This window comes from Cyprinodon variegatus, unplaced genomic scaffold (genome assembly GCF_000732505.1).
Source record: "Cyprinodon variegatus isolate N-32 unplaced genomic scaffold, C_variegatus-1.0 Scaffold721, whole genome shotgun sequence".
Lineage (NCBI taxonomy): Eukaryota > Metazoa > Chordata > Actinopteri > Cyprinodontiformes > Cyprinodontidae > Cyprinodon > Cyprinodon variegatus.
The window spans coordinates 151,733-164,006 of NW_015151174.1; the positions used below are offsets into that span (position 1 = coordinate 151,733).

At 38.2% G+C, this 12,274-nt stretch overlaps 1 protein-coding gene across 1 annotated transcript in view; it reads left to right on the forward strand.

Annotated features, from left to right (window-relative positions):
- The first annotated feature begins 1,329 nt into the window (after positions 1 to 1,329).
- Positions 1,330 to 12,274, forward strand: part of stau2 (staufen double-stranded RNA binding protein 2) — a 116,499-nt gene continuing 105,554 nt past the window's right edge. The window contains exons 1-5 of the mRNA XM_015395039.1: positions 1,330 to 1,386; positions 4,926 to 5,133; positions 6,574 to 6,704; positions 6,880 to 7,039; positions 8,148 to 8,283. Of these exons, the coding sequence (XP_015250525.1) occupies positions 4,935 to 5,133; positions 6,574 to 6,704; positions 6,880 to 7,039; positions 8,148 to 8,283 (626 nt within the window). The 5' untranslated portion in view covers positions 1,330 to 1,386; positions 4,926 to 4,934. The remainder of the gene's footprint in view (positions 1,387 to 4,925; positions 5,134 to 6,573; positions 6,705 to 6,879; positions 7,040 to 8,147; positions 8,284 to 12,274) is intronic.

Genomic DNA, 12,274 nt, shown 5'->3' on the forward strand with positions numbered 1-12,274 from the left:
TTCACTTTTAAAGATAAGTCTCTGTGCTCAGTTTGTCTAATTCATCTCACTGAATTTTGAAAACTAAATGGCCAAGATAAAGAATATATTCAACTTTATTTTCTTTAGAGACTCTGGATTTTAAAACGTAAAATATGCGTTTTGACCATGTTCAAACCTGGCCCATTTTCAATAAATTGACAAAACTCACAAAATTCAAATTATTAAACCTAAGCCAAAATACAAAAAGATTAAACATAAAATGACTGGGACAGAAATATTTGCTTTAAATTTGTTTATATAGGTCATAGACTTAGACTTAATTGTCATTTTGTACAAAGAGAGTGTATAAAAAAATTTCGTTCAGTACAGCTTTCAAGACATTTTCATTTTCAAAGTGCAGCAGTGATAAAAGGTATGTAGCAGTGATAAATGTAAACATACAACTGTTTATTAGTTGTGTTAGATGATATAGATGTAAAATATATATATATATATATGTATATATATATAGCTCTTGCAGATTTATTTTTGTGTACTTGAAAAAAATTTGCAGTGTTCTTAGAGGATTCCTTTTAGTTGGAAACTGGTCTTGTATGCATTGCATCCTAAAAAATGTACTGATTAAAAAATAATCTAGTAAAATTGGGAGACGTGGTCCTGTGGCGCCCTCTACCGATCACAGTGGGATGGTTCACAATATCCGAGGTGCTACTTCTCATTTCAGACTTCATATAATTTCTTTAACAGTGGACAATAAGAAACTTTTCAACGCTTTTAAAATGATTCATCACTTTTATACAAAGTCTGCGGCCTCTGGATTTAAACGACATCCGGAGTTCCTGTAATTTTTGGTTAATTTTGAGGTTTTTGAGCCGTTTTTAACGCCTTTCTGCAATAAGAAGCACCACTATTACATTGGCCGTGTTATAAAAATACATATTGTACAGAAATGACAAGCAGATTTTTTGTAAAAATACATTTTAAATTCACTGTAAATGGGTGGCATATACTTTACATTCTATAAATAAACCAAAAGGATATTTTTAAACTGTGACATCCATTTAAAAGCGTTGGACAAGGATTTGAGTCAAAAGTTAACTTGTAGCTTCGAGGTAGCAAACCTGGACCGAACCATTTCAGCCTTGCGGGGGTCGCCGATTCATTCAACCGTCACAAACATCAAGCTATCGCCATATCTCCTTAAAAAAAACTTTAAATAACACAATATATATAATAATGCAACTTAAACTCAAAATGCCTCATTACTAGGTGAGTATCTTCCACCAAAGGGTTGTTTCGCGTTTTTATTCGGAACAATAACTTGGTACGTTCCCTTCTTCCATCCAGTTCTCTTTAGTGTTTGCCAATGTTGGAGGTGTAACTGGGGTCTGGCCCTGGACAAAGGTAAAAAATATTACCTCTAAATGTTTGTCCCGTCGTCGTGAGGTAGTCACGAGGCGCTTTGTCACGCCGTTGTCGGTCTGTGCGTGTTGTTGGAGGTTGGCTGAAATTTCTACGACTTTTCTTCGTGAAAGATGGGGCGGTGTGGAGATGCTAGCAAAGAGAGAGGGGTGTTCTCGGCCGTTCAGCCATGATGAACCTCCACCGGCTAAGCGAGTCTACCCAGAGGTGGTCTGATTAAAATTATCGTTTTAAAAAAAATCCCAGTGACCCACTCGTGGCAGTAAACACATTTGGCCATTATGTGGCTCCATTTCCAGGCGCTGACATTAAGAGGAAACGTCGCTTTCTTCTGTGTATCGTTAGCTTCCTTGCTAAGCTGTGCAGTAGCTGGGATGGATGGGCTGCAAGCAGTCAGGCTGGATCCTTCATACCTTTTATTCCTGTCAACTTGCAGTGACACACAGGTGATAAACCCTGATCTGTGGCTGTTTCACTACAGGTAGAGTTGCAGCAGGAGGAATGAAAACACAACTCCCCCCTCTGAGCAAAAATAAAGTGGCAGGCTGGAAGTACAGATTAGCAGGGAAAATGTAAATAACATGAAGTTCAATCGGCTGCATGCATGTGTTGTGCCTTATGGAGAGTTTTTCGATTAAAATATTAAGTGCAGGGTTGTTTACATAATTTAATCACGATGTGTGTGGTTTTACACAAACCCAAAGAAAGGGAAAGAAAATACAACCCCTGTGCAAACTGCACCCATTTCCATACCTCAAAAACTTGTGGTAAATTTATGGAAAAAGATTAGCAGGTTCTGACCTTAGTTTTGCCCTTTATTCACAACTTTTCCTACTTTTGAAGCCGTCTTTAAATTATTCCAACCCTCTTTGTGGTAAGGATGATTAGAAGCTGTTTGTTTACCTTTATTTAAATAATGTCTGACACAGTCATTTAATTGATCCTAGCTATTTAATAGCCATAGTAATCATAATACTGAACCATAATGTTACACTAGATCTAAATGATCTAAATAGATCAGGCTATCTCTATTTATGTCTGATCTGTTCTTTGGGTATCGAGTATTAATAGCTCAGTTATTCCCATTTAGAGATAAAGTTTGTGGGAGGAATCAGGGGGGAAGAGATAGAAGCTGGCTGCTATTTTGGTTCAGTGTTGTTGAAAAATGTTTTAGAAAAAAAGTTAGACTTCTGATGTGAAATTTGCGATGCTTGGATTAAAGTCCATACTTTGACTAGGCCTTTTAAAGCCTGAAGTCAGAGGTGGTTATCTTTTTTCTTTTATTTATAGTCTGGGTTACTGGAGTCTAAAAAACATCAAAATAACGTTTTCACCCGGTTCACACATATACCCCTCTCCCAGTGGCTGAAAAACTGTTTAAACCTAGGAACAATTGGCTTTTAGTGGTAGTTGGAACAGCTCACTGACGCGTGTCTACCTGGGTCAAACGACTTTGCAAGCGATCAGCGTTAAAATCACTTTGGGAACACCAGATCTGATTCGACGCCCTAATTTACATTACGCTATTTAGCCCTAAGTACGGACATCAACACACCAAGCCAGCCACTTCTGACCTAATAAACCCAAACAACTGTTTACATTCAATAAACATGGTGCAGGACTGGTGAGAGGGATTTGGAAAGGTGATGGAGTGAAACAATAAAGCACACTTACTACGCCCTGGCTTCCTTACACATTGCTCTCCATTGTTTACTCTCCTGATTTCTGGTGACATCTTAAATGCTTACCCATCATGATGGTGTCACCAGACACGCAGCTGCAGGGGGTCGGATGCCACGCAGCTTGCCAGCGAGGGGTCAGACCCAGCTTTTTTTGCAAATGAGAAGGGAGCCAAATGCCGATTGTTAGCTGGTCAACCCATGTTTGAAAAACCCACTTTAACCTCCAATCTCAGTGGGAAAGAGGCTAAATAGATGGGTGTGCTTTTATCTCTTATCTGCTCTTGAGTTAGTTTAAATCAAACGTCATATCAGAAAACATTTATAGGCAATGTGTTGATGAAAATGTTTTGATGAACTCAATGTTGTCATTGATCTTCTGGTTAGTTGATTTCTTATTTAAAATGAGAATTAAACTCTGCTTTATATGAGTACGGATAACCATGCAAGCTTCTACATTTTCTCTCTAATGAAGATTGTAAGAAAAATTACAGGTAGCGTCTTATTTAGTGGGCTCAATTCCCCTGCTTTCAAACAAAATCTACAAGTTTTTAGTGGCGTCGAGGTTTTGAAAATAGCATCTTTTTTATGTGTGTTTGTGATCATTGTCTCCTGATTCTCAGAGGTGTAAACTCTGACTTGGTGACTTGACTCAAGTCAGATTCCAGTTACAGGTTTGTTGACTTAAATGTTGAATTTGACTTGAACACTAATAAGTTTTGACTTAGATTTGAGTGTCTTTACCTAAAATAACTGCTATTATTAAAGTAAAACATTTACCACTCAGAATAAAGTTAATTTACTGATCTGTGTTCTTTGTTTACATAAAATTTTTAAAGATAGTTTACTATGTTAATGACATAACATAAATTGAAACCATAGAATAGATATTAGGCTTGATGTGTGTCTTCATAAACTTGAAATGACTTGGTCTTATGCTTTCCCAATCCTATCCACGTTTAAATCATTCAACCCAAAACAAAAATGGATATTTTTTTTAGATGTTTAGAAAAAGTTCCACTGTCGCTGAAATTCAAATGTCAAACTGCCATATTTTGAGAAGGATCCCACTAAAACACAAGCTCTCTCTAAAATCTATAACTTGAGCAGATTTTCTACTTTCCCCAATGGACACATTCAAAAATGTCTGGTCAGACAAAACAAAGATAAACCTTTTTGACCTCTTTCCCTTTAAATCAAATAACAAACTCTACAGTAGCTGTCAGGCGTGGTGGTGGCAGCATCATACTGTGAGGCTGCCATAGGTTCTAATTCATTGTGCAAAGGATTACTTTCTTTAAACTCTTACAATCATTTGAACATTTAACGCTGCAGTTGGTGTAAATATTGGACTGTAATCATTGAGTGTATATGTTTTACATTTTTCTTTAAATGGATTCTGTCCTGGAATCTGGATGTTTTTCTATGAGCTTGTTCCTACAGAGAAACGAGTTGGATTTCGGTGTCTATTGTTTTGCTCTGACTTTCACAGTCTGCCTCCTTTTGCCATTGGCAGCGGTAACATGAGTAAAGCGCTCTGGAATAAAGCCTCATTGTTTGTGACTATTAGCAGTGAAGGGATCAGAATAACTGCTCAGTTTGGAGTCACTTTTCCAGGCTTGGAACTCAGATCATTTCTAAAATATCTTAAATGGATTTTAGACTTTTATAAATGTGTCTATAGTCCGAATAATTCATTTCCTGTTAGCTCATAAATGTCTTATATTTAGATGATTTGTAATGATTTGTAATCTGATTTGTGACTGCACTCTTTTTTTTTTTTTTTTTAAGTGTTTTGTTAAACCACTGAAAGCCAAAGGGGAAGTTCTTGTTCTCTTCCAGGAATAGAGCATGGCTCAAGTGAAAGTACAGACCACAGCGCCCCTGGCTGGTCCTGGCCTCTCCCCTGGAGTTCCTCCGACGGCCATGGCCAGCCCAGGACCCCTGGGTCTGCAGCCCTCTGTCAACGGCACAGGCCCGGCCCCCACACCCGCCTGCCCTGCTCCTGCGGTCGGATATGGGGACGCTCCTGTGTCTGCCACACCGCCAGGTACAACAGAACCAAGCAGAACTCTGTGACGAACATAATGTTTTGTTTTTTAATCTTTTGGTTCTGATAATGTTTTTGTATCGTCCTTTGTTTTGAATCTCTCATCATAATCATATTGCATTAGAATAGTTGTTAATGAGAATTTTACCAAATAAATAATGTATCCTGTTAACTGATGTGTTAGATTTATGGTGCTTTAATTAAAAGCCCAAGCTTTAGTCATCCTAACTAATCGAAATATTGAAGCATTCAATAAATCAGACATGGAAACTCGTAGATCATATATATTTATCACACTCGGAGAGATAATTTAAGCATTTATTATGAATGATTGTAACATGAGTGCAGCTCTAGTTGTTTTTTGGTCCACAGCCGTTTTTCAGTCCTTAAGAACTACAATCCTGCAACTTTTGCATACAATCCTGCTCCAAAACAAATGAATTAAATGAATGTCTTGCTACAGAGGTAATTTATCCATTTGATGAATTGTGTTGGAGTATGGAGGTAGTTGTCCTGCAGAAACTTAGACTGTATACAAGGAGAGCAGGGCAAAAAAAGCTGTCTATTCAGAATTCTGCATCCAAGAACTGGGATGTGAAGTTGAGTGGAAGGGAATAAAGTGTGGTAAAAAAAAAAAAAAAAGGCAGAATAGGACAAAATAACCCAAACCTGTAAATGTATAAGGGAGCGTTTTCTTTTTCCAGGTGGATCATCTAAATCAGAGGTCCTATGTCCTCGTCCCCAGTAACCTAGCTTTTTCTGCGCATGCCAACTTTCAGGCGAATATTTGTGTTGATCAAGCCAACCATCGCCTCTCTCAACCCAGTTCTTTGAAAATTGATGTGGGTCCTTAGAGAAAAAGTGTCCAGGAAGTGTATGAGAAGAAAAGAAAGACCTCAGAAGAGAGAAACAAGACCAGATTTTGGGAGATTCTTATATGCGATGCTGATTGGACTTCCCACTGATGCCTCGGTTCCAAAGTTTCTACTCGACAGGAAAAGTTTAGCCTGCTATTTTGAGGCTTTCCCTCTCGGGAGCGGGTACAGGGTTGTGCATGTGCGTTTTTTTTAGGCCAGGGTAGGTCTTTTCAAAAAATTTTAGAAAATCCTCCACTCTACCTTTAAGAGAGCTGTAAAACAAAAAAAACGTACAGCTTGAGTTGCTGATTGGAAGCGATTTTAAAAGTCAAAATGAATAAAATTCATAAAAATTAATTGAAAGAAACCATTTAATGATTGAACTAAAAAACTGTGTGTAACAAATCAATATATGTGAATATATCTAAGATTAATATTTTGAGTTAACTTACAAAATATATATTCTCAGCAATAGAGTTAAACATGTAACTCTGATGTTAAGCTTTCCCTCTAAAGTTCTCTGATTATTACTTGTAGTCCTGTCCGGTTCTCAGTATGCTGTGTTTGGTGCTCTGTGTCAAAGGCTCGCCCCAGGAGAACATGGCAAACCCTAAAGAGAAAACTCCAATGTGCTTGGTGAATGAGTTAGCCCGTTTCAACAGGATCCAACCACAGTACAAGCTCCTCAATGAGAGAGGCCCTGCACATGCTAAGGTATAATAGGAGTGTTTGTTTAGTGAAATATTCTGTTTACCTTTTTTTCATATTTTCTATAAAATGCAAAGAAATGTAACGATGCAGCATGTTTCTTAAGATGCAGCTCTAGTGATTTGGGAACAACCCGAGTTCTGTGAGTTGACTGTTTGTCCTCCGGGTGTCGCTGTTGTAGATTTTCACAGTGCAGCTGACTCTTGGGGAGCAGGTGTGGGAGGCAGAAGGAACCAGCATTAAGAAGGCCCAGCACTCCACCGCTGCCAAAGCACTGGCTGAGAGCGTCCTCCCCAGGCCTGCGCCCCGATCACCTAAAGTAGACGTCAATAGCAACCCAGGTACTAGAACCTCAGCCACAGTGCACAGCATGTTGGTCTGCAAAGGTTAAAGATATCACACACTTGGGTTTTTATGTGACAGACCGACATTTGATTTGACTGTTAGATTCAATTCATTCTCCTTATTTCCTTTAGGTATGGTGGTGTGCATGTGCTCCTGTTTTGATAACTGTTTGTACCAAAGTGGCGGCATTAACTTGGGCCCCACCTTCTTTTTTCTGCAAACGGTTTAAGACCAAAGCCCTGAAAATCTGATTTAGAGCCCAATCCGACAGAAAATCGTGTATGACAACGTTTAGGCGTTAAGCACTTGTTGAGAGCCTGTGGGATGAACGCACCGACGCGACTTTTGCTTCGATCCGACTGAGATAGACCTGTTTTAGTTGGACTATGCAGCAGTTCAGTGGCAATTTTAATTGGTCTGACAGGAAAAAAGGTGCGGTTACAAAGTAAAACATATCCACATCCTGGAAATCCAAAACAAATCTGCCAATTGCAGGGAAAATATATAGCAGACATGACTGACTTGTGCAAAAAAAAATAAATAACTAAAACATAAAAAAAAAAAAAATGCTAAACCCATGATAGGACTTCAGGAGGACAGGAAACGGATTAAAATAGTGATCCTATTTTAGCCTCTCCAAGAAAAAAAGAAGAAAGGGCACATAAGCGGAGCTTATCACTCTCCCCTCTTTATGAAAAAAAGAGGAAAAAAACTGCATTAAGCTCTCTGAATCACATCTCACTGCCTCATACACTACCGATCTAAACCATCCTGCAGCCTTTATCACTGCCGCCCACATCGGTGCTTCAATATGTCGATTTAGGGGAGCTCAAAATAATTGATTTAGCCTTTTTCTATTGGCTAAAAGCCGCAAGTCCTGTAGGATTCTACTACCATTTAGTAATTGTTCTCTACCGTGTATTCATCTATGTCAAGTAATCTTTTAAGTTTGCCTTTTAATGCTCCAAACATTTTAGAAATTAATAGGATCGATACTTTTTCCTCAAGTTATACTGACTTACCTCCTCTGTCTTAGATTTTCATTTTTGTTTTTTAAAACCTTCCTTTAATTTTCTCGTTTTCTCTTTGTCCTGACCATCACAGGAAGCATAACACCCACAGTAGAGCTGAATGGTCTGGCCATGAAGAGAGGGGAGCCCGCTATATACAGGCCTCTGGATCCCAAACCAATGCCCAACTACAGAGCTAATTATAACTTCAGAGGGATGATTAACCAAAGGTGAGCACCTTAAAGTTAACCTGTTATCCAGATGCCTTTTTTTTTTTTTATAACATCTGGGAGTCCAGTTCTGCTTTTAACTTGGTTGTACCGACTTTCTGACAGCTGCCACATTGACAGTTTATGCATGTTTATTTGATGTTGTGTGTTTTGTTTTATTGGAAAGGATTTGTCTTGGATGCATGTTTTCTTAAATATAAAGTAATAATTTCTGTAGTGACTGTAGATTATGAGCTGTGGGAACTGTAATTATACATGGTTTCAAATTTTTTATAATTTGAGAGCACCAGCACCAGTATGAACCAAAGGATTATACAACTCTGCCTCAGCTTAGTGTTTAGGACATTTATGAATGTCCATCGTTATTTCAAATCAAAACTCTGGTCCGTGACTGTAACCACAAACTCCATGAGATACGACCACATTCCTTATGAGATTTGTTGTAAATAAAACCTTTATAAGACATGAACAATTGAAATGAAAGACTTAAGATGAAGATTGTTTCAAAATGTCCCTTTAAAGAGAAAATTCAAATCACCAATTCAGTGATCTGCACAATAATGCAAACCTCTCCAGCTTTGAATGCATTTAATTTGTCCTTCAAACAATAATTTGCTCAAATATGTCAAGTTGAAGGAATTATTATTCATAGAAATAAAATAAAATATCTTAAAGTTTTTGGGTTTCATTTCACTACTATGCCGTTTATTATTGTTCTACCACATCGTAATATGATGAAGATTCTGGTTCCATCCGTGTGACGAACTTTGTAAGGAAGTTATATAGAATAAGGAGTGATGGTAAACTAGGTGATAGTGTAAACTTAGTTTTTTGTGTGTTTAAATTAGGGCTCCACTTACAATTATTTGACAAATCGATTAATTTTAAAATATTTTTTCGATTAATAATCAGATAGTAAAAGAAGATGTTTTACAAAATTAAACCAGGTAAGACTAAAGATTTTCCACTTGAGGAGTTCTTGATAGAGATATTGACAGACAAAAAAGTTTTTTTATTTTTAATCTTAAATGCAAAATATTAAAATATTTTTCTTACAATTTTGGTATAATTGTTGCTCAAGGTGGGTCGCTCTGTCAGCTAAAGACACGTTTTACAGTCTCTATACTCCATTTAACGATTAATCAATTAGTAAATGAGTTGACGATTATTTCAATAATCGATTAATTACTGGTTTAAATACGTTTTAGCACAAAAGATGGTCTTTAAAACACAAACATTTAAATAAATAAAAAAATGACTTGATGAAAGTTTATCTAATGTTCCCACCAGGTGGCAGTGTTTCATCATTTTATAACTTTCCTGACTCCTCTTAAATCTGATAAAGCACTAATTCATCTACCTTAAAGAAAAACATTCATTTAAGCTTTCAGTTTTATTCACTTTGGTCTTTAAGCTGGGGGAGAATTTGAATATTCTCTTTTTTAAAACATTAAGCCTATCAACATCTAATACAGATGATTTTTTTTTAGTTTAAAAGATGTATTTATTTTATTTTATTTTACATTGAAACCTTGGCTGCTGAGGTGCGGTGTTTCCAAAGAAATTAGATTTATTATAAGATGGCGTTAACCTTGCCAGATAAGTGACTCAGGGACAATGTTGAGTAACTAAGTGTAGTCAGCAGAGAGTCTAGCATCTGGCTCACATCTTTTTACCGTTTGATCCATGCAGGAACTAATTGGGGGAGAAAGATGAATGTCTTTGGGGTAGAGAAGAAAAATCTGCTCGCCAACGTCTATCTATCAGTGTCATCTGTCACAGAGATGCGTTTCTAAGCAGACACCGGCAGTATTTATCCCTCACGGTCTGTTTTCTGTTGCGGATTTCCCTAAACCGGCGTGGCAAAGAGAAGAGCTTAAAGATGTGTGCCTCTCGAACAGAAGAGACATATTTCATTCCAAGGTCTCTGTCTTTAAGCGTGAATGAGGGTGGGGATTAATGAAGGGGAGACCTTCTGAATGGAGGTTCTCTTAAACAGATGGGTCACTATGCAGCAGAGTGACAGGCCATATTTGCCATTCGTCAACTAAACGATGTGGTGGAGAAGCGAAGGTTTCCACATATCCATGTCCTTACCTATTATGATGAATAAGAGCGATCCAGAGTCGTGTTGATGGAAAATCTCCTCATTAAAGGGCCAACCTGGCTCTGATCCATCAGTGCTCTAATGACCACCGAGACCAGTATTGATTTGTTCAGAAAGTGCCCTGTAGAGAAAATACTGCGATAATATGAAACGTGCATTTATCAGCGTCTCAATGAATCTTATTTATGGCGAAGGAACCTGAGCATAATTCTTTACCACAAAAGTCCATGTTTAAACGAGCCATCCGTCTCCCTCATTGTGCAGAAATGGCCGTCCCATTGTTGAGGAGTGCTGTAAAATGTGTGGAAACTTAGGCCAAATCATCGCTGGATAAGGAAGATATTTGCATCTTCTTCTAAGGATTCTCATGAGTTTATGCTTATTTTGAAAAAGGCTTTATAATCAGTTTGAACCTATGCATTCAAGCAAGAGTATCAGGTGCATTGCTAACTGTGATTGGATGTATTGCAATGTTTAATGTTTGAGTAATAATCAGTTTACTGATTCTGTAAACCTATCACGGACTGTTTAAATGGCTTCTGATGCTGGGTTCAAACCAATGATTAGAGGTATTCCAAAAAGCTAAGATGCTTTGGTGAAAGTAGCAGGGACTGAATCCCTAACATATTTTTGCTATCAAAAGAATCATTGTTATCATTGGAACACCTGATTCCAGTGAGTCATGCTGGGGTGCCTCCAGTTTCTCCATGCCGATTCCCAGCTTTCCTCCTGCTGCTCCAATCGCAGGGAGCCTGGTGGGTGCAAGCATTCTGTTAGAGTTAGAATTTGGATTGGACTTCGCCCAATGAGGCTAAACTGTGTGGTGTCCTCCCAGCCCTCATTTGGTTATGACGGCAGCATTATGTCAGCTGGAAGAAGATTGGGCTGAAGGTGTGGGTGCTTTGCTCTGTGACATTTCCTCCTCCGATGGTTTTCAGATACTAGGCGGTCGGTTGCTGCTTTCTCTGACGGAAGTGGAAAAGAAGGAAAAAGTCACCTGCAGCCCCTTTTAACATTTTGACACAATTTAAGAGTGGATTGAGTTGCTATTGGTGTTTTTTTTTTTTACCCCTGGGGTTTTTGATGGTATTTGTTCTGGGATTATTTTTGACAGGATTGAAAGGAAATCTGTTAGATTTGTTTTTTCCTACCCCCCAAATTATACATTTCAAAGCAAATCTGCATGTTTTCATTATTTTCTTGTATAAGGCTAATCACTGTGGCTCCAGAAATCAGGCTGTTGTCTGACTGATGCCTGCTAACTCCTCTGAGCCCGTGTCAACCCAGGGGATTCTCATTACCTGCACTTTGTGATCGCCGCAGCACATCACAGACAGTTAGCGTTAAACATAGGTCACAACGATGAAAAGGTTTTTCTTTAAAGGATTTAATGCCGTATAACTCTATGAACCCAGCTGAAGACGCTTCTGAAACATTTTAATGTACTAAATTGGATTCACATCTGATAGTTTTCAAAGCGCCTGCAGTCTGAACAGCCAAGCCTCATTTTATCCGTATTTTATGTCTTAACTAGGGCTCCAGCTGCACTGATTGCTTTGGAAATGGCTGCTGTGTACTTTTTTTTTCTTACCTTTCCTCTTTTTGAATGATGTTGTCATGATATAGTGACATCCATCTTTTCTTCCGTAACCTGCTGCTGTATTATACTACCTTCTCCTTCTGCACTTGTGAGTCACTTGACATCTTATACAGATCAGGCTTAAATCTAAAAGCCATGGCATTTATTTGGTAATATGAAAGGCCATGCCAAAACATGAAAAGAATTAAACATTAAGACCCTTTTAACCCTGCATGCATTGTTAGGTGCACCTCGTCACATGCACGCAGATGGAGGTGCGCGTCTTTGGCTGTGCCACCTACGAC